Below are 27,370 nucleotides of genomic sequence, written 5' to 3' on the forward strand. Positions count from 1 at the left end.
TTAACAGAGGAGAGGCCTTCAGGTCATCTTCTTCCTTGTCACCTTTGGTGTCCTGCTTCTCTCCCTGCCCCCTATCTAAATGCCATACATTTACAATCTTAAATGTCTCCTTTTTTTTTTTTTTGCATTTTTTGTTAAATCAGACATTTAGACAAAACTGTAGTGAGTTTCTGATGGCTTCCATGGAGCAGAAACCTGAGTGAAAGAGGGGAAGAGAGACTCTTGCACTGATTTCTCCAAGATAGCTGTGTGACTTGGGCAACTCTGCACTTGATGGAGATAGAAAAGGGATGGGAAAAATGAGACCACTACAAGCAAAACATTTTTATTAGCTTCTGGTATTTCAACCCTACCAACTTCAGATGCAGTTAGAATGAAAAAACATACCTGTAAAAAGTCTAACATAATCCAAAACAATCCATCAAAGTTTTCCACATGTATTAAAAGTTTAAATTCAAAAAAGAACTTCTCAAGGTTTCATTCTCTAACAGTATCTTCATAGAGATAACATCCAAATTTTTCCTAAGTGCAGATACAGAGCAAACAAGCATCCTCCAAAATAATCTATGGACAAAGGTAGTGTAAGAGGGAAATTAAGACAGTGTAGTAATCTACAAAACAGACACACAGGTTAAATGTAAAATAACCATACCATCAATGAAATATTTAAAAATTAAAATAAATTAAGGTTACATCAAAGTTCCTGCTTTACTTTGTTTAAATCCTCAGTATAGCACATAGCACTGCATTATGGATCATGGCAAAGACTAAGCAGTAGCAATAAAAAAGTTGCTACAGAAAAACTTCTATGGAAATAAAACAAGACCAAAGATACTCCTTCAAACAGATGTACGATGGCTGTAGAAATTTCACCGAATCAGTTACTAGGGCCATTTATTTTTAAAATCCCTGTAAATTTCTGTAAGATCAATGTCAACCAGCAGTGATCCATACATCCCAGCTCAACGCCTGCTCTCCTGCCCCTTCCACTGCCAAGTCAAGCTGCACTTTTTGTTCTCCCTAATACTTCCTTCCCAGCAAGAATGCAATTGTACAGAGCAGTTTTTTGTTAGCATTTTGAAATTTTCTGAAAACAAGCTCTTGTTCTCATAAGGCCCCAGTCACTATGTGAGCAATATGAAATACAAGCTTAAATAAAAGGCTTTGTCAGTGTGCTGCTTTGCCTCTTGTACATGATGCTTCACGTGCCATTTGGAGGCCAACTGCCTGTATATATCATCGGAGTATATTGTTATTTTTCTGGTGAACATTGGTAAGCATCCCAGCTCATTATTACTACAACCTCCCCACTAACTATAACTGGGCAGGAGGGACCTACGTGGTGCTTCATAGGACTTAAATTCTACAGATTTATAGTAAAAAGCAAAAATTCTCCACAGCCTTTGCAGTTTGTAATATGAAATGGAGAAAACAAAGGGCTAAATACTCTAATAGGTATTTAAAAGACATTCTATCCAATCACATGTTTCTGATACTACAGTGAGCCATCCTTCTGGATTCCTCCCATTATGCAAAGTCTAAAATGGTAAGTGAATATTCCTGTGAAAATGTTATTTCCTAAATATTACATTTCTTGTTGGCTAGGAGTTCAGATCTGCATAAATCTTTGAGGAGAAAAATATTTAAAACAAACAGTTAAACCAGTTTCTGGTTTAATTGTTACAAATCTTCAGTGTTAAATCTAAAAGAAGAAAATCTCCACAAAACAATGACTACAGGTACAGTTTTTGCTGGGTTACTGCACGGGCACTGCAGACAAGCTGCAGCTCAAGAGTCTGTTTCATAAGGTCGCAGGTGTCTACTGTCCACTGTTTTCTGGATTTGTTGTGGTGGTCTCAGTGCCAACAGGTTGCACGTTATCTGCAAAATTGTGGGCATGCTCAAGGAACAAGTCTTTCAGTACACTCAGCTCCTTGGTCAGGAGTTTAATTTTTGCCTCTAAACGTTCATTTTCTTCTTTGAGCTGGTTGACCCTTTGCAGCGTGTCTTGTGCTTTCTGCTTGCTTTTTAACCGGCTCTTTTTCACTGCCATGTTGTTCCGCTCTCTGCGCTGACGATACTCATCACTGTTTCTATCCACAAAGGAACTTTTCTTTCCCTGTTTGCTCGGAGGCACAGCTTTGCCTCCACCACCAGGACTAACTGGCACCAGCTGGGGAACCTGCTGCAAACCACTGGAGTGTGCTTGAGTGTGAATCACACTTACTCCGCTCGCATCTGTGGTGGTGTTCTGTTGGGATGTCTTGCTCATTTGGGCAGGCTGTTCTTGGACACAACAGAACTTAATAGGAGAGTGAAAACTCTTGGGTTTCTAGAGGTGTTTCCAACGGATCTTCACATGGATTAAGAGCAAGGTGAACCTAGTAGGGGAAAAAAAAGCTATTAAACATGCTGGCTTTCAGCTACAATCTTATACATCACTGGCTTTAGCATAAAGTACTGATGGTACATCTGGCAGTAACACATCGTAACTGTGCTGGAAGGGGACAAGCTGCCAACTACATTTCTGAAGTCTCAAACATATTTGGATTGGATGGGACTATTACTGGGTCATCTAGTCAAGCTGTTTGAATTGTTCACTGGCTTCACTCAGTTATTCCAAAGCCATCCCTGATGGATGGGTGTCTAGCCTAGCCTCAAATATCTCCAGTTTCACAACCTCTGTCTTGGCAACATGTTCCACTGTCTAACTTTTCCTCCAGTTATACAGTTTTCTTAGTTTTCAGACTGGAGTTTTCCTTCTGTGGCTTAAACCTATTAACAGCCTGACTCTTGACCAACAGGGGTATTTGATCCTTGTCCTCTTCGGACCACATCTCTGGGTGTATCCGCAGACAAATTCCTCCCTGATCTCTTTTCTCTGGAGCAAGGGTGCTCAGCCTGTCCACCTTTTCTCAACCATCTTACAGCACTTGTTTTGAAGATGACGTTCAAACTGATGGCTGTCGTAAGGTCTACTGGTACTGAGTGGAAAAATCAGTCTATGGAAAAAGGCATTGCAAAGGCCATGACTGGGTGACATTCTACCACAAGCAGTGTGACAGTATGAATCAAGCAGGTGGGACAGGAGCACAGGCTGATGGCAGTGCAGATCACTACTCTACAACAGAGGACTGCCACCCATTAAAAACAGCAACCACAGCTGACTCATTCAGAAATAAGGTCACCTGCATGGTTGGTGCACTGGTCATTGTCCACTCTCCTGTCCAGCACACAAACTGTCCTGATGAGCAAGACATCCTCTCACCTGACTCACGTGCTCCCGCTGCTGAGGTCAGCCTGCTCCTGGCCCTACTGGTGGCACAAGGAGGATTCCACCACAGCTGCAGGGCTGTGGCCCTGGCAAGGCTAACAGCTGGTCCCCTTCTCTTCTCATCTCACAGGATGACTTCCTATATGGCTGGGAGAGAAGAGGGGAAGGACAACAGGATGGTCCTAAGCTCCTGAAACACCTACCTATGGCTCCAGTGAAAAATACTCAGTGATCAGTCAAATCAGTGTGGATTGTCACGTTGAAGAAAAGCATTTAACTGGCACTAAACAACCCTACTGCAAGGTCAGACTGTGTGGCAGCAGTGCAGCCCAGCTCTGTCACACGGACATGCAGTATCACACCACCAGTGTGACCCATCCTCCAGAGGGCTGGGGAAAAGCAAGCAGCACTGGGCAGAGCTGAGTGCCAGGATGGGCAGAGTCCAGCCCAGGAACACCTCTCACCTCCACGACAGCAGATGGCTGGCTGAGGAATGGAGGGATGTGTGAGAAGCTCCTGTGTGTCACTGGTCCTTCTAAACTCACAGGTTCATGTGTACTGTTCCTGACTGGTTTTTTCTCAGCAGCCTGAGTTGCTGTTTTACTTTTGGAAGGGCTATCATTAAAATATTAAAATTCAACTGTGCAGATCAACTGCATATTTTCTTCCATGATGAAGAAGCCACAATGAGATGCAGCTGCAGAGTGTGGTTCAATAACATTCATGGGAAAGCCCACTAAATTTGGCTTGAATGTTACTCAAAATTAACATTCTCTGTCACCAAGGGGTCTTCCCACTTGTGAAGAGGTATGAATACACCCACACCCTTCCTATCAAGAAATCTTTTTATTTTCCTATTTCAGGGCAGAATAAGACCATCAACACTTTTTGACATCTGTGGAGCTGAATCTAGATACATAGTGTCTAACACCTTTGTGTTAGTATTTGTGTTATTATATAAAGCAACTTTTGCATACCATGTTTCAGTCTCAGATCCTGACCTACAAGGTTGGGCAGCTACACTGCATACCCAGCTAACAAGGAGTTCCTGTGCCCCAACACCACACTGGCAGGGCCAGTTGTAGTAGCTGTGCACATGTAACTGCACATTTTAGACATTTTTAGTCTAAAAGTGGTGTAAGTGCACGCTCCTCTTAGAGCATACACTGGCCTTGTCTGCACTTCATTGTAAAATAGAGGATGTCTGCAGCCCTTAAAGCATATATAGTTACCTTAGGTTGTCTGTGACAAGTAGATTTTTTACACCTTTTCCAAATCAAACAGAATGCTCTGCTGTCCCCTCTGCTTCAAAACATTTCAGTGCTTGCAAAGTTCACCTGGACGGGCCAGTTATGCAACTCACACCATTTTCACAATCTGATTTTTGTGCTCCATGAGCTACTACAGAGGAAGAGGTGGCTCCTGCCCCCAAAGGAACCCCACCTGACATGTAACAAGTTTCTTCACATCACCAGGTTCCATGTGCTACTTCTCTCTATGCTATCAAAACCATTTAATACTGCTTTAACACTTCTTTCCCATCTCTATCAGATTTCCCTACGATCCCATGAAAAGATTATTTGTCCCATTAAACCTAATATTAATGGAGTATTTTAGTTGGGCAGTACATGGATATAAGCAGGGAAGATAACCAGTGTCACACCTCTCAAGCAAGAATTCCAGCCCTGCCTGCTAGAACAGAGCTCCCTCAGTTCCTTCCCACCAGCACTAACTGAGCTGCATCACAGAGCTGCAGAGTGCCAACAATTGAAGCTTGGAAGTCGTTTTTCCACCTGGTGATTTGGAGGCTGGATGCCTACCACCAACTGTGGGAAGGCTGTCCCAGGTAGCAGCAGGTGCTATGGGCATCCTTCAGCAGGGACTGCAAGGAGATTTAAAGGCAGCAGGTGTGGGACATACAGAACTCAAGAAGGGTGAGGTGAAGGACACGGTCACTGGGAGAGGCCATGAAGGGGAGGCACACAGGGCTCAACTCTCTCAGAGCCCGGGCACCACAGCCGCTCCAGGCCCCTGCACACAGGTTGCTTTCTGTCACTGCCTGGCAGCCCCAGCACAGCAGGACACAACTCCTCAGAGAGCCAGCCCAGCTTCCCAGCATCTTGTTCCCATAAAGCTGCTCATGAGCTTCAGCTCAGCAACAGCCCTAGGCTGGTTCCACCCAACACATGGTACTGTTTCCAGTGGCCAGTTAGAACTGCCTGCTTCTCTCCTTGGGCCACCAACTGGCCACCCAGGAAACCAAGTGGCCACCCACTACAGCATAATAGCTGGTAACCAAGAGGTGTCTGCTCAGGCAGAAAGATGTTTCTTACTGTCTCACAGTACTCCTCAGGGACCAATGAAGCAATGAAGGCGCTCATTTGCTTTCACACATACAAAAAATAAAAATAAAGACATTAAACTTCCAAATGTTTGCTTTTGAAAAAAAACCAAAAAAAAACCCAACAAAACAAAAAAAAAACCAAACCCAAAAACTGTTTTGTCAATTAAATCAGTATTTGTTTTTTAACTTGGTAGTGAAAAATACAAAGTGCTTCTCTCTGCTCCGTTCCTGAGGTGCGACTGTGGTGATTCTGATCATAGTCAGAATAATTTTATTGCACAAATTCACAAAGCTGCCTCGTCAAACGCCAATGTGAACAGCATTAGGTGGCCTCTCTTCTCTCAGACTTCAGTAGGAATACCCTGACAGGACCCCGGTCTAGATTCCAATGAGCCCGTGCTAAGGACAGTGGCACGGCACTCCAGGCACTCATCTCCTGAGCCACGGGAGAGCCGACTGCTGCCCGGTTCACACTCCGCTGTGCAGGAGATGGTGCTAACTCTCACCAGCTGAAGGCTGGGACACCACGCTTTTGACACTAGGTAGCTCAATCCCATTTCTTGTCATAACTGACAACATCACTTTCCCACATTCATTTCAGAATCTCTACTTTTAATCCACATCTTAAAAGACAAATACACTCTGCCATCCTTAACAGACTGAACACAAACACGTATTTTAACATGACACAATCCCAAACACTGCGAGGCAAGGAGGTATCAAAACGCTGTCTTTCGAATTAAAACGACAGCTGTGATTTCTAACGATAACCCAATTCCTTAAATCCGAACGTTTTGCAAATCCTAAGTGCTTATACTTTCCGAAGAAGCCGTGCACGGCACCGTTACGGAGCTGCGACTCTCCCTGCCGGATGCCAGCGCCGAGGCCGGCGCGGAGCTCCCCGCCTGCCACAGCCCCGGTTCGAAACTTGCCACCGGAGCCGGGGAAATTCGCGAGGAACGCGACCCGTGTGCCCGGAGCGCTCCCCGAGCGGCCTGAGGAAGCCCAGCACGGGCCTGAGCGAATGTGGTCCCAGCCACGGCCGGGGCCCTGTCACGGCCTCTCGTGTCCGTGCGCTCCTAGAGCCGCGCTGAAGGAAAACGCTGTGGCGGCCACGCGTGTCGCTGGGCCGGCTGTGCCCCCAGAGCCGCCTTCCCCTCTCCGACGGGGAACCGGGTGGAGAGGCCGCCCCGCCCGGCCCCGGGGGCTGCCGGGGAGCGAGGCGGCCGCGTCCCCGCGCCGGTGGGAAGCAGGGGCCCGCCCGTACTTCCAGCAGGGTCCGGCACCTCCCTCAGCCCGAGGGGGAGAAGCCGAAAGCGCGTTTCCCGGCTGAGTCCCTGCACGGGCAGGGCGGGGAGCTCGTCCCGGGCCCGGCGGGAGGCGCAGCGCAGTCTCGGAGTGCCCGGGCCGGGCGGTGTCCTGGGCGGACCTGGCACTGCTCGTGGGTTCGAGCCTCGTATGCGCCACTCGCGCAGGGGCTGGGCTCCGAGAGCCCTGTGGGTCTCTTCCAACTCGGAATAATGTTCTGGGATTCTGGTGAAGTTGGCCAGTGCCCCACGGGCGTCGAGGTTGATGGTGGTGTGTTTCTGTACTGATTGGCATCTTCTAATTGTTCCCAGGCTGTTAATTAGCACCTGGTATTCCCATCTCGATCCTAGCTGCCTCGTGGTTTGCCTCCCTAGAATGTTGTGAGATCAAGGGGAAGGAATGCCAAAGGCATCCCAAAAAACTATCAACAGTTCTCTTCACATCAGAAATCACGGCAAATTTCTAAATTTCATAGATTCCTGGTTAATTTTTCTTTTCTAACTTACTATTAGAAAGTAAATACTAAATGCTGGCAGACTAGGAAACATCTGGATCATAGAGTTAAATCTCAAAGGAAGATTTTGTACCATTTCACTGGTATGTTTGTTGTTATAAAATACTTTTTGTGGAGAAAAGTTCTTTTTGCCCTTAATATTTTCCAGACACTTTGTTTTGTATCACTTTTGTTCTGCCCAAACAAGCATGTACTTACTATAAATATACACACGTGTGCTCACATCTCAAGCTGTGTAGGAGCAAGGTGTGTTTGCAGCTCCCTGAGTGGGAAATGTACACTTCAATACACAGGTGTGTGTTTGCAGTGGGCAGGTCTGAAAATCATCTGTTTATGAGGTAGGCAAGTTTGGAACAAGTTCAAGTGTGCAGGCAGTGAAAACAATACTGTTGGGAAAGTGGGATTTTTTTAATGTAGCAAAAAAAAAGTTAAGGGTCTATGCTACTCTGGTTTAGCACATAGACCTGCTTGAAAATGTTTTATGTCTGCAAAAGACTTGTGAATAATTAGATTTGTAAATACAGTTGCAGAGCTCAGTAATGTAGATACAATTATTTATATTTACCATTTTTATGGCTGGCTGATGTTGTGGAGGGGTTTTGTTTTTGTAAAGCCCCGTGGAAAATAAACCATATTTGCAGAAAAATTCTGAGGGTTAGTCTGGGCAAACAGTTTTTCTCAGCTCATTTACCACAAAGATACTTTTCCTTGTCAGTCATCAAGTATTTGCTTTAACTTCTCTAATGTTTTTCTGTTTCTTAATTGAAACTGTTACATTTTCTGTGACAATGAGTCATCCATCTATAGCTGGAGTGAAATTCCAGGTAAGCTTTAAACATTATCCTTTGCTCACAGTAGTTAAGTGTGTGTGCTCTTAGTATGCTTTCGTAGGATTTTAGAGCACTTTATGACCATTCATTCATTAATCCTCACCAAAGATAGCTGAAGAAAATAAAATGCAGACACACTCAGTCTCACAGAGTCTGACTATTTTAAACATTAAAGCTCACACATAATTCCCTGCATGTAAGACACTCCAGTGCTTGGTTGGCATTATATCCTGTTAAAGGAAACCAGCACACAGTGTACTTCAGGTTTTGCAGGATTTAAAATAGAATAAATAGGAATCAGGATTTAAAATAGAATATCATGGAAGCAATCTAAAAAGTAAGCACTGAAATATATGGACAGCTGGGCTGTGGCATTGAAATACACTTTACCTGCTTATGTACAGGTTGTGCCAGAGGAGCAGTAGCTGAGTCGGGTGTCGGGAGCAGCCTGATCCCTGCTGGGACAGGGCCCTTCTCTCTCGTTCTGGGTGTGTTTCTACAGCAACTGCTCACCCACGTGGCTGCAGGTAATGCTGTAACAGTTTCTTATTTTCACATCCATTAGCCGGTCTCACAATTGTTTAAAGACTTTAGTCCTGGAAGAAGAAATTACACTGATATTCAGTGTCTTCAAGTAATCTACAGCAATTCTCATTTAGAGGCAGAAATGCTATTGGGGAATAGAAATCCTGGGAGCTGGAGTCAGAAGGTATCACGGGGAGAGGAGGGTGTTGGGACAAATGTCCCTGTTTACTGCCCACGCAGCGTCTTCCCTTAACACAAAAACATTAAGAAGCTCCCTGGTGCCTTTCACTCAGAGCAAAAACTGCTTTGTTGCCCTTGGAATAGTTTCTGTTGTGTCTGATTCCATTGTTCACCCGTGTTTTCTCTGTCTTCATGGGCAATTATTTCTTTGTCTTAAAATAAAAACCCTACAAACTCCTGGACTAAAACCTACACATTAAAAAAAGTTTGGTTTTTTTTTTTTTCCATAAGCATTTCCCTCTGTTTCCCACAAATGGCTAAGCCTTTGCTGGATTATTTTTTTTTCTTTTTTTTACTTCAGACTTGCACATTTCAGTTAAAAGTTTACTTTTCACACATGGTGCTGCTGTGTACTTTTTCCCTCTGGTCTAACAGCCAGGCTTTTGAATTCTAGAGAATAAATTGCTAACTTCTCTCCAGTGGTTTAGAATAGAGTGTAAATATATTTTTACATGCAGTTTACAGGTAGAAATAAATAGGCCCCTTAGGTAAAAACACATAATTCCAGGCTGTGAGGAACGCTCAGATGTATTTAAGGGCAAATGCACTGAATTATACCAAAATATAGCCTTTTCTTGGTAATCTCAACCTAGCTTTGCTCAAAAGTGGAAAGATTCAATATGATTACGTTCCTTACAATCACCAAGCAGATGGCATTCATTCAGGAATATCCCAGAAATACAAAGTCTGTAACAGAAGTTTTCCGTAATCTTATTATTGCAAATCTCCCTTCTCTTAACAGCCCTGTATTTTGTTATTACAATAATTACTTTTCGTGTTCAGGACTGACCTGCACCAAGACCAAAATCCTGTTGTTAGAAAACTGAATTTTGCAGAGCTGAGGCTATTAAAGCTTCAGAAAGCAGAAGGATCACTAAGTTTCTTTTTTTTTGTGACTCTGAATATATTAAAAAAAACACAAAGAGAGAAAGGAATATGAATAGCTCTGCCTATTTATTTGGAAAAGCTTATACTTTGTAAACACAGAGTTGGGTTTTCACTATTATTGTTTTTAATAATTTAAGTGACAGAAACTTATCTGTTAATAGCTGGTTTGTCAGAGGTAGCCTTTTTGACTAGGTGAGGAGAAAGGAAGGATTGCATAGGGGTGGTCACTATTTCAGTATCATACTGCTAATTCTAGCACTGACTCACTGCAGCCTTGGAAAGCCACAGCGCTTTTGTTCTAGCAAATAGTAAGTAAAGAAAGGAACCAATGTGTTCTAATAGCAAACATCCATTTTATTGTCACATTGCCTGGAGTTCATTTGCAGGAAAAATCGAGTGCCTTTGTTCTTTCTCTCTATGCAGCGAATAAGTCTTGTAACTAAGTATTTCCAGTTTCTAGTTCTGTATCTTCCAGAACTGCTCCCCTTTATTTGCAGTTATCAAAATATCCAGGTTATCTAGATATCTACAATTACTTATACTGGTTTCTGAAAATCAATTAACTCGATTACATGTGCAAACTAAATGCAATGGCTCTCAAATGGAGGAGGACAAAAAACCCCATAATGGACAGCTGTTCACCACAGCTTCAGCAGGCTGTTGGGTGATAGCAAAAGAAATCAGGCTAACACAGGAAAAACTAATAGATCAATGAGATATATACATCATATAGAAGGAAACTAAAGCATTGATGATTTGGATCTAACAAACCCAAGCTGTCACTTCTACAGGTGTTACATGCTGTGCTTCTCCAGCTACCACTGCTCACATTTCCCTCTACGTCTTTGAGGGGACTGAGAGGTTGGGTGCTTTGAGCTTAATTAACTGGTTTCATCTAGGTAGAGTCTGCCACAGTGGTGCCCTGAGATTTGATTTCCTAATTGCCGTATTTTTGTTTCATGCTATTATGAGGAATGTAATTTTTTTTTTGATCAGAAACTGTTAGCAAGGACCTTCAGAATCAGCCAATTGCACAGATAAAGGTGTGCCCACTTTTGCAAGTTGCCCTTTTTTGTGTGGTATTCTGGTTAAGTAGGTTGGGTTCTTTAGCAGTTATGTATCAGTCTTCTCTTTCATAGCTACAAAATACTGTTGATTGTAATTTATATTTTAATGGAACCCTTCCTCAGTCTGTGCTGTCATGCTGTCAGGAATTTGTTCTTCAGTCCAAGCCAGCTCAGGTTCTCCAATACCATTATTCCATTTCACCAGATGGTACTTGGACCTGAGAAATGTGTCATTACAGCCATGGCTTCTTGAGAGATTTGAAGGTAGAGGGGTGTCTCATTACCTTTTTGACAATTCTTTGCACATAAAAATACTGTCACAAAAATGTGTGCTATTTCAAAATTTAGCATATATCATCCCATCTCTTTAAAGTATTCCAGAGGACTGCTTAGGAGATGAACAGCATATTTTAGGTATATGAGATGACCAGATATACATTAGTGTTCAGTAGCCACAAGTCCCTTTGAAGTGAATGAAGCAGCTGAAGTTACTGTCTGTGACTTTCTATGGAAATATCAGAATATGGAATTAGAAGCTTTCTTGTCAGCATTTGAGTTTAAAAATACCAAATATGTCCCTGAAGAATGCCTGGTCTGTGAGGAGGTTTCTAGGTGTGTCAACCCAAGGAAGATCATCTAACAAAAAGAATGAACACTATACTCGTTTACAGTTTTTTTAAAGGGTTTTACAAACATGTGTTTGAGTGTTCTCTGGCTTTGCTCTGATGTCTAATGATCCCATAAAAATTAGTGTGGCCTTTGTTGTGAATTTCACTGGGGCTTGGCTTGAGTTTTACCCGAGCTTCTCTAGTAATTGTACTAAACAATGCAAACTGCAAGTCTTCTGGTATCTACAGAACATGACAGGGATCTGTAGACTGCCACTGATCATTGTGGAGGGTTGCTGCCATGTGTATGTAAAATGTTAGGTAAAATGAGGGCTGCATAGCTAAAGATGAGTAAAAACAAAATAGATAAACTGATTGAAAAGAAAATGCTATTTATTGTGTGAGTATATGTGCATATATAAAATCTGGTTCAAAAGAGACTTGTTGGAACTGAACAAGTCTGAGCGAGAATTAATGGCCCACACCTGGGAATAAGAGGTGAATTCTCAAGTATCCAGGTTTAGTAATTGCCACACCTGTCCTATATTCCCAAAAGCATAAATGAGGCCTGCAAGGATTTAGATAGCTTAGCTTCTGAATGCACAGTGCCATGGCTCTTTTCCAAGGCATCATCAGTCACCGCGTGAAAATCCCCACCCATAATTACTAGGGCATTATTTATCACAGGGCATATTCTAGAGAAGAACTTTACCTTATTCCTATGATATCAAGAAGAGTGAATAGTTTTAGTCATTAATTTTATGCAGACTTCAAAATGGTTCAGAACAGAAGCCTAAAATAAATACCCTTCCAGAAAAGCAAAGAAATTGGAGAGACATAGTTTTGTTTGTGGTCTCTTGGTTTTGGAAAGATGAGGACACAAACTGCATTCTTATAAATGGCTTTATTATTCCCTTTTACCAAGATGACCTCTGAAATACCATGAAAAGCTTAAGGAATGGCCATTTGAAACACAAAACTGAGAGTCTGGCACCTGGCAGAGGACAATCCACCTGAATATTTACTCCGCCTCAATTCAATTCATGTACATGAACAGAAAATGAATTATTTATTATTGTACAAAATATGGGGGTGGACAGTTTGAGAAAATGCATTGGCAATTGCAACATGTCTGTCATTGAGCTCCTGCTGCTAACATTGAGGAGAATTTTGGATGAGATAATCAGTGACTGATACTTTGGTCAGGCAGACTCTTATCTTTTGTCCCCAACAGAAAAGAAGGTAAGTACTGACCTCAGAAGTCAATTCTTTACATTTGATGAGTTAACTCTTTCTAGTTCTGATGCCTTAGGATTTAGCTTTTGTATTTTTCAGATCCTGTACTGCTTTAGTGTATAACTCTAAAACTCCATAACCTCTCAGCTACTGTTCTCACATTTTATTCAGACAAAGCAATTCCTCTCTCGGCCTGAAACTCAAGGAAACTTTACTGTCTCAGGCCCCAAGAGATGTAAACAACAGTGAATTGTGGGGGACAAACTTGGAGTAAATTACCTCATTACCTGCAACTCTAATTGGAGGGTTAACCCCTGATATGTAAAAGGACCAAACTTATAACTGTATGAAAAACTTGTGACCATTGTCCATCTTGGGTGTAGCCCCTTGGAGGCTTTGGCTGCCCAAGGTGTACCTAAAGAAGGCCTTCAGTGAATACCCACTTTAGTTCTCTGAATTTTGTCTAGCCTCTGTTTTAGGTAGCCACTCCAAGGCATCAGTTCTTTTGCCTCCTGAAACAGAAGTAATTTCCAAAGAAACAGTGGGGCACAGCTTTCTGCTTTGGCTCTGCCAACCTTCAAACTTAATGCAGGCTCCCAGAAGAACAAAGCAATTATACTAACAATGGAGGCATCTGAATATCTCTGTCACTGTGAACTTACAAGACACAATCTGGGTTTGTATTGAATATGAACATTGCAGACAAATTTGTAGAAAAAAACACTTTGAAGCATGTTCCACGAACAACAATATCTGGTTTTCTCTGGTCTCAGCAGTAACTAGATCAGACTTCCTTCTGATAGGAGAAGCTTTGTGCTCCCTCCATCACTACATGTCCTTTGCATTCGTGTTTGTGCACCTCAATGCCTGTAAAATTCAACGTGGCAAATCTCCGTACAGAGGAGTCTCCTCATTCTGAGTTGTTTAGCCATCATGTGGGGGTTTCAGGCATCAGGCATGATTTATTTCAGAAGTTCTCCCACAATTAAGACACCAATTGAAGTTATCAGGAATCCTTCCCAAGAAGAGAACTCAGGCTCAGCAATATTACAACAACGTTGATGTCAGTGACTTACTGTGGAACAACCCTGTTTGCAAAAATATGGGGCAAAAGAGAGTAACATGCAAAGGAAAAGTTGATGACAGCACAGAGCACTTGAAAACATTGAACCTGCTCTCACTGACTCCCATGTGCACTGGCAACCAACCACCTGCAGCCAGCTGGCAGGCTGAGCTGAGCTACAAAAGCACTGCTGTCCCTCAAGTCTTTCACTGCACGCTCAATATTTGCTGAGCATACACATTCTAAAGAGACCTCAGCAAGGTGCACAGAATTGTAGAAAGTGCATAAGAAATATGGTAAAAGTCATAATCATCTGTGCAGGTTTTTGAGGCTCTCCTCCAGGGAGCACAGGCTTTCCTTTCAAGTCACCTGCAGTCCTATTGTAAATGTGGAGAAAAGGACTTTGCTTACCAGGAAAAGAGATTCTTCAAGGTATGTTTGTTAATGTGTACTTTTGTATCATGTCCTCTATTTCTTCTGGTGTAAAGTCCTTTGACATTAGGGGACTCAGCAAGTGGGACAAAGGGTCTAATGCACATGATAGGCTCTTTCCTTCCTGTGATCAAAATGAAGGCAGGATGAGTGCACACAGCTGTATGTGTACTCCTGGCAGGAACATGCACATAGGCAGCCAATTTAGGAGAACTCCAGCTTTGAGAAACTTCTGCACTGCTACCAAGGTAATGGGGGATATTGTGCTTTAATGATGCCATAGATAACTGAAAAAAACTCAGTTTTTCAAAAAAAATGCCAATGCCTTAAACACAAAACACTTGTGTGAACACTGATTTAACGTAGGGGCATTTATTCAACACCAGTGTATGGCATCAGTAGAGAGCACTGCAGCAGTCTGAAACAGCCCATGTGTCTTTGGCTTCCCTCACGTGAAGGCTGTGGCTCTCATGCCAGCTCACCTCATGCTGTAGCAGCACTGGTAGCTAAGCTATGGAAACTGAAGAGCTGCATGCTTTAACTTTCTTTCTGACTGTTTTTAATAGATTTCTGGAAAATTTTCCGTCCACTGAAAATTTGGTAAGTCACACATTCAGATACTCCCCCACCAGATGGATGTGATCAAAATATGTAGATCCAAGGACACAGAGGTATTTCAGTGCTGCAAGGGAGATTTGGCTGTGTAGCTCTGAGCCCACTGAAACAAGCAGTAAGGGGCACTGGGGCAAAGCACCTTCCTGAAGGCTGAGTTTGCAGTTGATCTGTCACAAGATCTGAGTTCTGCCTGCAGCGTTTTCCACAGTTTGAACATATAGCATTTCTTCTTAATAGGGACACATACATTTATGTGGATTGTCTTCCATTAACACTGGCACCACTTTTGGCATATCCAGTGGAAACAGCGGCTGAACTTGCACAGATATGTACAAGGGAAAACTGTAGTCAGGAGTCCCACAGTGTCTTCAACTTCCATAAAACAGAAGGAAATGGGAGCCTCAGACTTTATCAGTGACATCCTGAACTGGGTAAGTGGTGTTTATTTCAGTTTGTTAATGGAGGAAAGTGATTCCCTTGTGGCCTAGACTCTACCATAGATGCAAATGATCTCTTGATGACTTAAATTAAATGTAAACGGTCCATAAACCCTGCATTTAGTCACATAAATGCTTCCATCTACTGAACCTTTCTAAAGCATCCCAGAACATCATGCTGGTGGGGAATAGCCCCTTTCTAAATGGAAAATACTGACCCACTACCAGCTGTACTGTCTTACCCAACATAAATGCCAGCTGTGTTGGCTGTGGTAACCGTCGGCAGTTGTATCTCTGACAGGGTGCAACAGGTTTCTGTGCCAAAATACACTTTCCTGTCCTTGTCTTTTGTAGCTGAGTGTCAGATTGCAGACAACCGACATGGATTCAGCCTTCCCATGCTATGGGTTCTGTGCCACACAGGTTTTTAAATCATCATTTTCCTTTTAAAGTCATATGTTTTAGTAAAATAAAAGCAAGAATTGTAGCACCCAACACTAAAACATGTTGCATGAATTCTTTTTAGAATCATGCAACTCATGTAATTAAAGATCTGGAATTTTGCTTGCTTTAAAGATGACAGGAGTTATTTTTCTGAAATTAAATTTTAGTTTGCCAAGGTGAATTTCACTTTATATTTACCACATTCATGTCATAAATGTGAGCAGCTTGTACTGCTCCTATTCCCCATTAATATAATTATGTAACATTAATATAATCTTGGTGTTTGTCAAGGAATGTAGGATTTATGCTCATATTAACATATTACATGTAATTTGATTAAAATTAGCATCTAGCATAATTGTTTAGGCTTGAAAGAATTATTCAAAGTGAATAATTCAGAGTAATTTTTAGTCCAAAACCTTATTCCCATTTCCTATCTTTAATTACGGCAGAAGAAAAAAAATAGAGTTTTTTGCTGTATGGGAGCCCATTTCATAGTTTGTTAATTTTTTACTTGAAAACACATGTATTTTGCAAGGACTTTTTGTTTGGAATTAGAAACCTCTTAGCCCTGGGCTCTTGCTGAATGATTAGCCTTGATTATACTTGGCTCTTCTATTAACTATGGCCAGGTAAGTCACATGGCATTGTTTCTCCCTCCTATCTGAAGGGCAGTGTCTTTTCAGCATTGTTTATGAGCTTTTAGATACCCAAACCTTGCAAAAAAGCCTCATACTGTCCCTGGCTTTTTACTTTCTGAAATATTATTGCAAACAAAGTACTTTTATGATTCCATAAAATGAGTAAAAGATATAATGGCTTCCATCAAAAGAAATTTTCTGATTGCATTTGTATGAATTCTAACAATATTTATTTCAAGTATTTTGTAGCTCAGATGTCAGCTGCCTTTAAACACTAAGCAGAAGGAATGGTTTATTCCAGGCATCATCATTTGAAGTAGCCAGTCCCGTTTTCCTCCAGAATTTTGAAACTTTGGATTCTAGATTTTTATCTGTCTGTGATCTTTTCAGAAAAACCCTACTGATCATTAGACTCACTTGCTTTGTGATTAAGTCTTATTTCACTTAAGACTTGTTTTACCTAAAGCATAAGATTCCAGTTTGAACAAAAAAACGTAAATCTGAAGGTCTTGAGGAGCTCATGCGGTGGTGAGTAAAGACACCTTATTTCAATGAACAGGACTGGCATGCTGAATGGTACTGTGGCCAGCTTCTCTTCCTGTGAGGAAGAAGTGAAGTGTGAAGTTTCTGAGAAGTCAGAACAGGTGTTATCCCAGCAGTGCCAGGTTCTTTCTCCAGATGTGTTCAAGTGACCATGGAAATCCCTGCAGGAAAGGAAGGGCCATATCTCATGTCACCTGCCGGTGGCTACAGGAGAGCTGCTGCTGCCCTGAGCCTGCTGCAGGTCAGTGTGCCACAGGGGGAACCTCAGCACTGCCAGCTCCAAAGGATGAGCTCCTCCTCTGAGCAGGGGTTACTCCTGGGAGAGCCACAAGTGCCACTATGATTAGCTTGAAACTGATAACAAAACTCTGATCCTTTTCAAGCCAAGATTGCCTCTGACTCGGTTCCTTCCTCTGTGCACCTGTTGTTCCCCCATGCTGGTGTTGGTTTGATCACAGCTTGGATTCATTGGTGATGTCACTGAGTGACTCTCAGAACTTTGCTGATCTTCCTTCCTTCCTCAGCTCCCTTTCTTCTTGCTGCCATTTTTTATCTAGTAGGCCAGCTCTTGCTTGGATTACTCATGCCAGTAATCCCTGGGCTAATAGAGGGATAATTAAAGAAAACTGAATTTATCTCAACAGGGAGATCAGATTTTAAGATCCAAGATGGCATCTGCTCTGAGCAGTAAAATTGCTTCCTCTTAGTTTAGAGTCAATACTTACAGAACCTCACATTTTAAAATGTGAGACAAGTGTGTTCCCAAAACTTTCTGCCACTGAAGTTGAATGCTTTATGATATTAATAAAAGCAGGTTTGCACCAAAAGTATATTATCTTCATACTTTAGAATCTTAGTCTTTAATTCCATAGGTACTTTGAGCATCAAATATTTGCAGGTTGGCAATCAGAAACTGTGAGGTCATGGGTTATCCCAGTGTCCAACCAGTGAATCTCACAATAGCTTCACTGTAAGAGGAGTGGAAAAAGCCCACCAGATCCTTGAGTTCTCTGAGGGCTCTCACACTGGAATCTGACATAGGTTTAGCAACTTCTTCATCTGTGAAACAACAGCATGAGGCTTTCAGATCCATTTGGTACTAGAGAATGTAAACTTTTACCACATTTATACTCTTTAGCCTAATCCTGATCCTTGTAACAGTCTCTCCTAAAGGGGAGTAAGTTGGATGAGAACACAGAATTTTGTCCATGTCAAGGACTAAGTTTTATGACAGAATGTGTCCCATACTAAAATATATAATTAAGAAATGCCATGGCTATTTTTATAAGCTGATCTTTCTCTTAATTTCCAGTCCCACTGCTCTCATTTTTCTGCGAACTACTTAGAAAGCGTGATGAAGCCTGAGACATGCTGTCTCATCTTCTTTTTGAAAGTCTTTTGAGAACAGCAAAATGTAACATCTAAGTCAGTGACAAGATTCCTCATTACTTAAGCACTCTTCTCAAGTACTAGCTCAGCTTTGTACCTTCTCAAAACCAGATGATTTTGGATTGACTATGGACTGCCAAAGTTATGCTCAAAAACAACCTTTTACAATAAAAGCACAGGTGTTAATAATGTTGCAGGATGACTGCATGAATATTTTCAAAGGATTAATGCACAGTCATATAAAAGAGACAAACAAGGGTATTTTCTTTGTAATTCACTGTTACCTCCCAGTGTTCATGTAGGTGTGCTTTGGAACCAGTGTAGTTTTTGGACCTTAGATGCCACTTCAGGTAATATTGCAAATTGCTGTTTTATGGAGAAGCTCATTATTGTAATGTACTTTGGGTATCAGAGTGAATTGCTCACACAAGTGAGGAGATGATACTGGTCTAACTAGCAGGATTTTGGTAAATGCTGATGCTAACCCAGCTGTGCAGTCCTGCTGACAAGACTATTGAATCGCTGTTATTTCAGCATCTAGTTTTAGGTGCAGTTCAGGACACTGGGATTTGTAAATCTGAGTTCCCTGCACAGCTCATGTAGGCACTTTGAGAGCATCTTAATTGAATGCTGGAAGTTGGTGTCACCTGAGTGGGACAAAAAAAAAAAAAAAGGAAAAAAAGTATATTTTTTTCTGGATTTACCAGGATTTTAAATTTCTGGGTTTGGATTACCTCTTGTATAACACCATGAAAGTAGCTAGCCAAAGCTTATGAGTCAAAATGTTCAGAGAATATTTTGAGAACACCTCCCTGAAAGCACAGTTGAGAATTGAGTTTGGGGTAGGATTCCCTTTTACTGTTCTGCTGCATAATTTGTATGCCAGGTAAGGGTCTGCACAGGTTCCTACTGAGATCAATGAGAGCCTTCAATCCAGTAGGGTCTAGAAGAAAATAAGCTATACTTTCCATATTTCTTAGCAGGTCACCTCGAGATAAATTTACTTCAGATAAAAACTGATCTATTTTCATTTAAAAAACCAACAAACAAGAAGGCACTGTATGAAAGGATTTCCTTTGTAGGAATGCAGTAGTTAAACTTTTGCATGCTCATTGGTGGTGATGTTAGGAGGCTGATATTAGGGCATAGGAGAGATTAAATGCTCAGCTTTGTTATGTATTTCTTGTATTGCCTTGGCAAGTCATTCATCTCACAGCTCTCTAGCTATGAAATAGAGAATTATAAACTGCTCCATCATCCAGGGACATGTAGCATGAACAAATTAAAGATGATGAGCCATTCATGAGAGAAACCATTGAAGTTTGTAAGGTGAAGACAAACAATTGGAAATTCAGGTGTGAAAGAAAGGAGGTTATAAATTAATTAGAGGTGAGAGAGAGAATGGTTGATTTTGGATAGGCCAAATACTGAGCAAAGGGATAACTGATGCATACCATTAGGAGAACTACTGTTAAACATCATAACATCATTTGTGGAAATCTTAAGGCAAAGGTGATGGCCTAGTACAGCAGAAGGAAACAGTACACTGAGAGGTGAGGAGCAACAGTGTCACTTTTTGGGTTATTTTTTGGTGGTATTTCAACTGTATGTTCTTTGGAACAGGACTTAATCCTGTATCTGAAAAACACCTGCAGTGTTTTGGGCACGGTGGATGTGGTCAGTGAAATATGGTCCTAATTAGAAGAGAGGAATTGTGTATGCAATGGCTCATTAACCATACAAAGATTGTGAATTAATAGAAAACAACTTCACAGACTGATTGGTGCAAGATTATAGGTCATAAGCTGGCAACAAATTGGGCTGTGAGGGTCATTTGAATGGAAGTGAGCAGTTATCAGGTAAATGGAAGTGAAAAATCCCCTCAGTCACCTAGCCTGGAAATTGCAAAGCGCTGAGCTCTCAGAAGAGCCAGAAGTCAGTGGAGCCCAAGGATAGCAAGAATTGAGGCATGGTCATAGGAAACACCTGAAAATACCCTGAAGACAAGGGGAATGGTACAAAAAAGGAAGAGGAAAATAGCATGGATTTGAGTTGGTTCACCTTGGAGTTGTGTTTCTCCAAAGGAGAGAAGCTGTAATGATAAGTCATTAAATCATCTGTTGTTGGACCAAAATGCACATTAAAAAATGAAAAGCAGTCCCCAGCTGCCTTTCCCAGCTGAAGGAAAGGTTCTGGTTGACTTGTCAAACACTGCTGCATACTGATCTACAGGCCTCCAAGGCTTTGGCATATCAAGTCTTTTCCTTTGAAAATTGTCTTGTGTGGCAGCTTTTATGTGCAGTATCGTGTGTCTCCTCCCTGGGGCAGAAAACACAACAGGAGAGGGGAGAAGTTTGTGTTTCAGTGTACCACAACAAGTAAGATGGTTGATTGCCAGCTCTTTATTTGCATAGGAAACCACTGCTGCTCCATCCCTGCCTACTCCCCAGGTGCACTCAGGAAGCACTGAGGACAATATCCTCTTGTCACTCCCACGACAGCTGTGCCATTCCTTCTGCTCCGCAGCGCCCACTCTGGTCTTCCTTCCCCCCATCAGTTCGGTAGGTGGAGAGAGGAGAGGCTGGGCTGTTGCTGCCATTCACCCCAAGAAGTTTTGCGTGCAAACTCCTGCCTGCAGCTTTGTCAGTAGCAATGAAATATTCTGGTTTAACAAGGTAGTAAAACAAATGTGCAGCTGCACTCCAGTTCCTAACAGGGCTGCCACATGCTATGTTGTGCACAAACTGCCAGGCTGTTGGATCAGCAGGCAGAGCACCATCCTGCCCACAGCCTGCAGAGCCAGCCTGCATCCTGCAGCCAGTAACTCATTCTGGAGCCCACAGCAGTGAAAGGCCTAAGAACAACACAGGAGCAGAGTTCAGGTGAAATAAAGAGACTTCAGTGTTCCAGTGCAATTAAAAACTCTTAACAGTCATAAATGCACTTAGTCACGTTCCTTCACAGTTATGTTTTTCTGATCAGTTTCCTTCCCTAAGCAGAAAGGCGTGCAGCTGACTTGGTACAGACAACTCTTGCTGCTGTTTTGAATTGTGGAGCACTTCACTCGCCCTCCCTGAGCTTCTGGACAGCCAGATCAGCTTTGGGATGGAAGAATAGCACCCTCAAGAGTTGACAGTGCTGCTTCAGGGAGCCATAGTATGCAACTGGCATCCTTCCTCTCTTAGTTAAATCAGCTCCCTGTTCATGTAACTTGAGCAACAAGTTTTCTCTTTAGTATTTGAAATATTTGGTATCAATCACTGTTGATATGAATGGGGAAATAAGCATTTGTGCTTGTTTGGGGATGAGCTGGTTCTAAATATTTTATTTGTCTTCAAACAGGGAGGAAAAATAAAAAGACAAAGATGTGTCTTTTTGGTAAGTCTGGGAACTTAATTTTATACTATATTAAAATAATTTAAATGGGAATTCAGGTTTCCGTGTAAAAATAGAAGACTTAAAAGTTCTTAACATAGATAAAAGGGGTCTATGTAAAAAAAAAACCAAAAAACCAAAACTGAGCAAACCAGTCCTTAAATTGTGGGGACTTGTTCGTTAATTACAGTAATTAGGAATGGAATCTGATCCCAAACGTTCTGATTTACTTTAATTTTTTTTTAACATGTAGTTAGGCCTTAATTTTAGAATGATTGTAAAATGTGAGAGTGTTTTAAAGACTAAAGAGGAGTAGATGTTGTTATTAAATCACAAATTTAGTGATACAATTCTGCTTACACTTTCTTAGTTATCCTTCTGCTGTTCCGTGCAGCACTGACTTTTTATTTCAAATGTTCATGGCCGATTCCTCTTCCTGCTGACTTCAGAGTCACACAAGGCCTCTTGAAAACTCTGAGCACAAACTGCTTTTATTCCAGATGATATTTCTCCCAGCAAGCAAAAAGTCCAGCTCTGTGTTTGTCCCGTTTCTGGAAATGGGTTCACTTGAGTAGAACAAACTGAATTTGTACAGTGGGGTGCAGTCAGGGACATTGTACTCTCCACTCTGAACACCTAAAACTCACTCCTGTCACAGACTTGAGGCTTTTCCTCTCAGCCAGGACTTTGTTCAGAGTCCTTATGTTTTCATTGCTTAGACAGTGCTGCAGCTCCCTGTGGAAGCAGCCCTGTGAGCCACTGCTACTGCATTGAAACCCAGGCATATAATTTTAGAAAATACTGCATATAAAACAATTTAGGATTAATTTTTTTCCTATTGATAGTGAAAAGTATACTCTGTAATCTGTAAATTAATGTTTCCCTGCTGTAATTACAGAATCCATTCTCCTGAGAGGAGACTGGAGTATGCCAGCTGACTCTGCTGGCCTTGCATTTGCTCATGAAACAGAAGTTCACACCTGCATTGTGTGAAACAAAAACACGGTGGTTTGGTGCATTGTCATTTTTGTTTTCTGTTGAATCCTTTGAATTTTTAATTGCAAGAAATCTGTCAAATCCTTTCTGAGTAATTTACTGTCACAAGTTTCTGTTTTACTAAAATGCTCAGAACTAAGAATTCCATCTTTTTTTTTTTTTCCTCCAGCCATCACTATGTTTGATTCATTTTCCCTGCAGATCTTCCTGTAGCAATTTTAAACCTGCACCTGCTCCAGTGGTCTTGGTCTGTCCTTTCAAAAGGACCTTCAGGACCAGCAGAGCTAAATGCCCGTGGGACTGCCCAAGGCGCACCTGGGCACTGTGCAAGCAGGGATAGATAGACACATCTGTTCTTCGTACTGCCAGTGACAGCAGCAAGAGGAATTCTGTGCATCCTCACCCCGCCCGAACTGAAGCTTGAGACCGGAGGCTCCTGGGGGGACTGTGACCCGTACACAGGAGCCACAGGGAAGCGGTGGCTGGGACACGCAGATCCACTTCATCCCGCACTTGCGGGAACATTGAACGCCTTCAAAAGCCCCAGCAAAGGCAGGCTGGGAAGGCTGCTCCCGCGGCCGGGCACACGCCCGCAGTGCCAGGGACACCCGGCCGCTGCAGCGCTGCAGGCTCCGGGCCCCGCTGCGCCCGCGGTTATCCCGGGTCAAGGCCGGGAGGCGGCCCGTGCCCGGCACCGGTCGAGATTGCTGAGTGTGCGTTTGGGGAAATCCGTCATTAAATTTACCTGCTCGATTCGTGAGGGGCATGAAGCGGCCCGCAGATGACCCGACTCGGGCTGTTCCGTGCAGGCGGGGCAGCTCCTCCGGGCTTGGGACCGGCGGTAACCGCCGGAGACGGCACGGCCGATCGCCGCCGAGCAGCGGAGCCGGGAGCCTCCGCGGCCACCGAGCCCTCCGCCCCTGTCCGCCGGGCGCATCCCGGACAGCGCTCGCGGCCGGGCTCCGCGGGTCCCGCTGTGACCGGCCGAGCCCCGCGGGTCCCGCCGGTGCAGCCGGGCCGCGGCGGAATGCGGCGCGGTCGGCCCCTGCCGGCTGCTCCGAGCCCGGCGGCTCTGCCGGCAGGTAACCACCGCCGGTGAGGCAGCGCCTTGGCTCCCAAACCCGACGGGGCGAATGTTCCCGACTGGCCAAATATTTGCAAGTATGCGCGGATGGTGAACTTTGAGACTGTCTGCGAAGCGCGGCCGGGGAGCTCTGGGCCGAAGCTCTCGGCGCAGAGGCGGGAGCGGGCGGTGGAAATGTACCGGCCGCGTTTGGCCGCTCTGCCCCGCCGAGCGGCCCCGGCAGCGCGGGCGCAAAGTCCCCGCGCCGTTCCCCCGGGCCTCTTATCAGCGCGGAGCTTCCTTGGCGGGAGCCATCCACCGCTCAGCGCCCGCTGGGCTCGGGGCGGCGGCGGGAGGGGGGGAAGGGGGGCCGAGGAGTGCGGGGCGCTCTCCCCGCGGTGCGGCGGCTCCCGGGGGCGGGCGGGAGGTCGGCTGTGCCCGGCCGGGGCGCTGGGAGCCGGCAGCGCGGCGGTCAAAGGTTCCCAGCAGGAGGTTGGACACTAGAGGGCGATCCCCGGCCCTGCTGCGGGCTGTATATATACGGCACGCAGCACCGCGGCAGCCCACTAGCAACAGGGCAGGCAGCGAGCGGAGCGGGGCTGGGCCAGGGGACGGGCTCCGGGAGCACCGAGCCGTGCCGTGCAGCACCGTGCCGCGGATTGCTCTAGAGTCGCCGCCGCTGCCGCCGTCGTCCCGTTCGAAACCTGGATTGCAGGAGCCCTTCACCATGCCCGGCAGACTGTAGTTGCTTCATGGAGCAAGCCAATTTCTACGAGGTCGATTCCCGGCCCCCGATGAACAGCGGCCAGCACCACCAGCTCCAGACTCCCCTGCCCGGCAGCACCTACAGCTACAGAGAGGCTCCCTCGGCGGCGGCACCTGCTGCGGGCGGCGCGGAGCTCGGCGACATCTGCGAGAACGAGAACTCCATCGACATCAGCGCCTACATCGACCCCGCCGCCTTCAACGACGAGTTCCTGGCCGACCTATTCCAGCACAGCAAGCAGCAGGAGAAAGCCAAGGCCATCCTGGCCGGGGATTTCGACTTCCACACCATGCATGGGGCCGGCGCCGCCGCCTCGGCGCCGGGGCACCAGCCGCAGCACCACCAGCAGCCGCTGTTCGGCTGCGTGCCCGGCTACATGGACGGCAAGCTCGACCCCCTCTACGAGCGCATCGCCGCGCCGGGCTTGCGGCCGCTGGTGATCAAGCAGGAGCCCCGCGAGGAGGAGGAGGTGAAGTCGGCGGCCCTGTCGGCCCTCTATCCCCATCACGCCCCGCAGCAGCACCCGTCCCACCTCCAGTACCAGATCGCCCACTGCGCCCAGACCACCATGCACCTCCAGCCCGGGCAGCCCACGCCGCCCCCCACGCCCGTGCCCAGCCCGCACCATCCGCACCACCCGCACCCTCCCGGCGGCCTGTCCGCCGCGGGCACCCTCAAGATGATGCCCTCGGACCACCGGAGCAAATCGAAAAAGACAGTGGACAAGAACAGTAACGAGTACCGGGTGCGCCGGGAGCGTAACAACATCGCGGTGCGCAAGAGCCGGGACAAGGCCAAGCAGCGCAACGTGGAGACGCAGCAGAAGGTGCTGGAGCTCACCACCGACAACGAGCGGCTGCGCAAGCGGGTGGAGCAGCTCACCCGGGAGCTGGAGACTCTGCGGGGCATCTTCAGGCAGCTGCCGGAGAGCTCGCTGGTGAAGGCCATGGGCAGCTGCGCCTAGCGCCGCGCCGGGACCGGCCGGGCTGCCCTGCCCGCGCACAGATACTATATCTACCGGCGTGCGGCAAGCGCGGTGTGCCGGCGGGAGGGGAACGGGGGGTTGTTTTGGTTTTGTTGTTTTGTTTTGTTTCGTTTGTTTTTTATCAATTCACGACCTATACAAGAAGCCAGGCAGCTCTAGTATTAAAAGGTTTGTGCCTTAGAGATGACACACGAGTAAGCTGAAAACGTGGTAGGTTTTCTAAGGAGAAAGGCAAGGGGAGGAAAGAATTAAAAGACCACGTGTCTACACAGGGTAAATAACAGTAGTAATAATAATAACAACAACAAAAACAGTAATAAAGCACGCATAGCAACCCAGATGTGCCTTAAAAGCTGGCTGCAGGAGCTCTGGGGCTTACTATGCCCTCCAGCCTTGCAGGGTGCGAGGATAAGGAATGAGGGACATGCAGGCTGGAGGGCTGCGGTGTCCAGGGTGTCCTGCCAGACCCCTTCCAGCTGGCCTGCAGTGCAGCAGGCAGGAGCAGCTTTGGGGAAGTCAGCGATGAGAAGAGGATTTGAGGCTGAGAGATGTGCAGCACTGGATGCCCGTTAGGAGCACTGAGGTGTGGGGCAGCCACCAGACTGCTGCCAGGACTGTCGCAGCCTGGCTGGGCTGCCTCCGCCGAGCCCTGTCCCCTACCTTGGCTGGGAGGGGGACAAGGGGCCAGAACCGCTGCAGGACCGATGGACAGCCTGGGACTGATGGAGCAGCAGCTTGCAAGAGTATGGTGAGCTCTCTCCATCGAAAGAAAGAGCAGCAGTGTCTTGTACTGTATGTCACGACGTGGCGAAGCACAAATGAATAAATACCTATTGATGCGGGTATTTACTATGAACTTTCAGTGTATTTTGCTTTATTCCAGGACATTTTGCTCTTCTCCAAGTCTCTGTCCACCCAAACTGTGCCTCATGTAATGTGAAAGCCGTTCCATGTACACTAGCTATACTTTATTGCCTTACTTAGATCTTTGCCATCACACAACTTTCTTATCTGGTGACAGAGACTATGCCCTTGTGCTGCAACGTTATTTTATTATTTGTATGGGTGGGTGAGTGTGAGTGTGTGTTGCCTTAACATTGTCCTGTACTGGTTGCTGCCTCCCGACCCCAAGGCAGGAGTGCCTGGAACAGGGCATGGGTTGTGGGGCTGCACGATGCCTGTGGTGGGGCAAGGAGGCTTGTCCCTGGTGCTGTTGCACCTTTGGACTCTGGAGCTTCTCCCAGAGTGAGAGAAAAATAAACAAACAGGCCCCCTGGGCATTCTGGTAGCCATGCAGAACATTTGTTCCTTGTGTTGTAGCTGCATAACAATTTGTCCAACTGAAGTAAGTCTTGACAAGAGAGGAGAACAAGGTGGATGGAGCTGTTTGAAAGCATGATAGTGAGAGCACAGTGCTGGCAGCGTGTGTATGTGTGTGCAGTGTGTGTATGGTATGTATACGTGTATGTATATGCACACACATTGGTGGGGTTTTTTTTTTAATTTGGGGAGGGAGGGAACTGCATATAAAATTTGTCAGAAGTCGTGGTTACCTTCATAAATAAACAGCATATATTCTACCATAACCATCCGCCTCTCTGCTTGTTTCCAGTCCTCTTCCTGTAGCAGGAGTGCCAAAGGTCTCCTCTTCCTCCAGACCAGCAACCAGCTCTCCACCGACTTCTGCATCCCCTGCCAGGGCTGGTGACTGAAACGCGTTAATGGAGTGCAACTCCTTGGTTTTCACCCCAGAGAAATAAATACACGGTTGCCTTTAAGAGAACGGC

General features: G+C 45.0%; 2 protein-coding genes and 1 long non-coding RNA gene across 3 annotated transcripts; 2 read left to right on the top strand and 1 right to left on the bottom strand.

Moving 5' to 3' along the window:
- Positions 1-309: 309 nt before the first annotated feature.
- CEBPG (CCAAT enhancer binding protein gamma) lies at positions 310-6,595 on the bottom strand. Its single transcript, XM_041490569.1, has 2 exons — positions 3,269-6,595; positions 310-2,381 (listed from the first exon to the last, which is right to left on the bottom strand). Exon 2 carries the CDS (start codon positions 2,270-2,272, stop codon positions 1,820-1,822), a length of 453 nt encoding a protein of 150 aa, XP_041346503.1. The 5' UTR covers positions 2,273-2,381; positions 3,269-6,595; the 3' UTR covers positions 310-1,819.
- An 8,710-nt stretch (positions 6,596-15,305) lies between these two features.
- Positions 15,306-23,062, top strand: LOC121365952. Its single transcript, XR_005957111.1, has 3 exons — positions 15,306-15,375; positions 21,741-21,776; positions 22,939-23,062. It is a non-coding gene; the product is annotated as an uncharacterized LOC121365952 (long non-coding RNA).
- Positions 23,063-24,267: 1,205 nt separating this feature from the next.
- CEBPA (CCAAT enhancer binding protein alpha) lies at positions 24,268-27,165 on the top strand. Its single transcript, XM_041490581.1, has one exon. The coding sequence runs from the start codon at positions 24,585-24,587 to the stop codon at positions 25,560-25,562; it is 978 nt and encodes a 325-aa protein (XP_041346515.1). The 5' UTR covers positions 24,268-24,584; the 3' UTR covers positions 25,563-27,165.
- The last annotated feature ends 205 nt before the right edge of the window (positions 27,166-27,370 follow it).

Source organism: Pyrgilauda ruficollis, unplaced genomic scaffold (assembly GCF_017590135.1).
Source record: "Pyrgilauda ruficollis isolate IOZ18807 unplaced genomic scaffold, ASM1759013v1 scaffold124, whole genome shotgun sequence".
Lineage (NCBI taxonomy): Eukaryota > Metazoa > Chordata > Aves > Passeriformes > Passeridae > Pyrgilauda > Pyrgilauda ruficollis.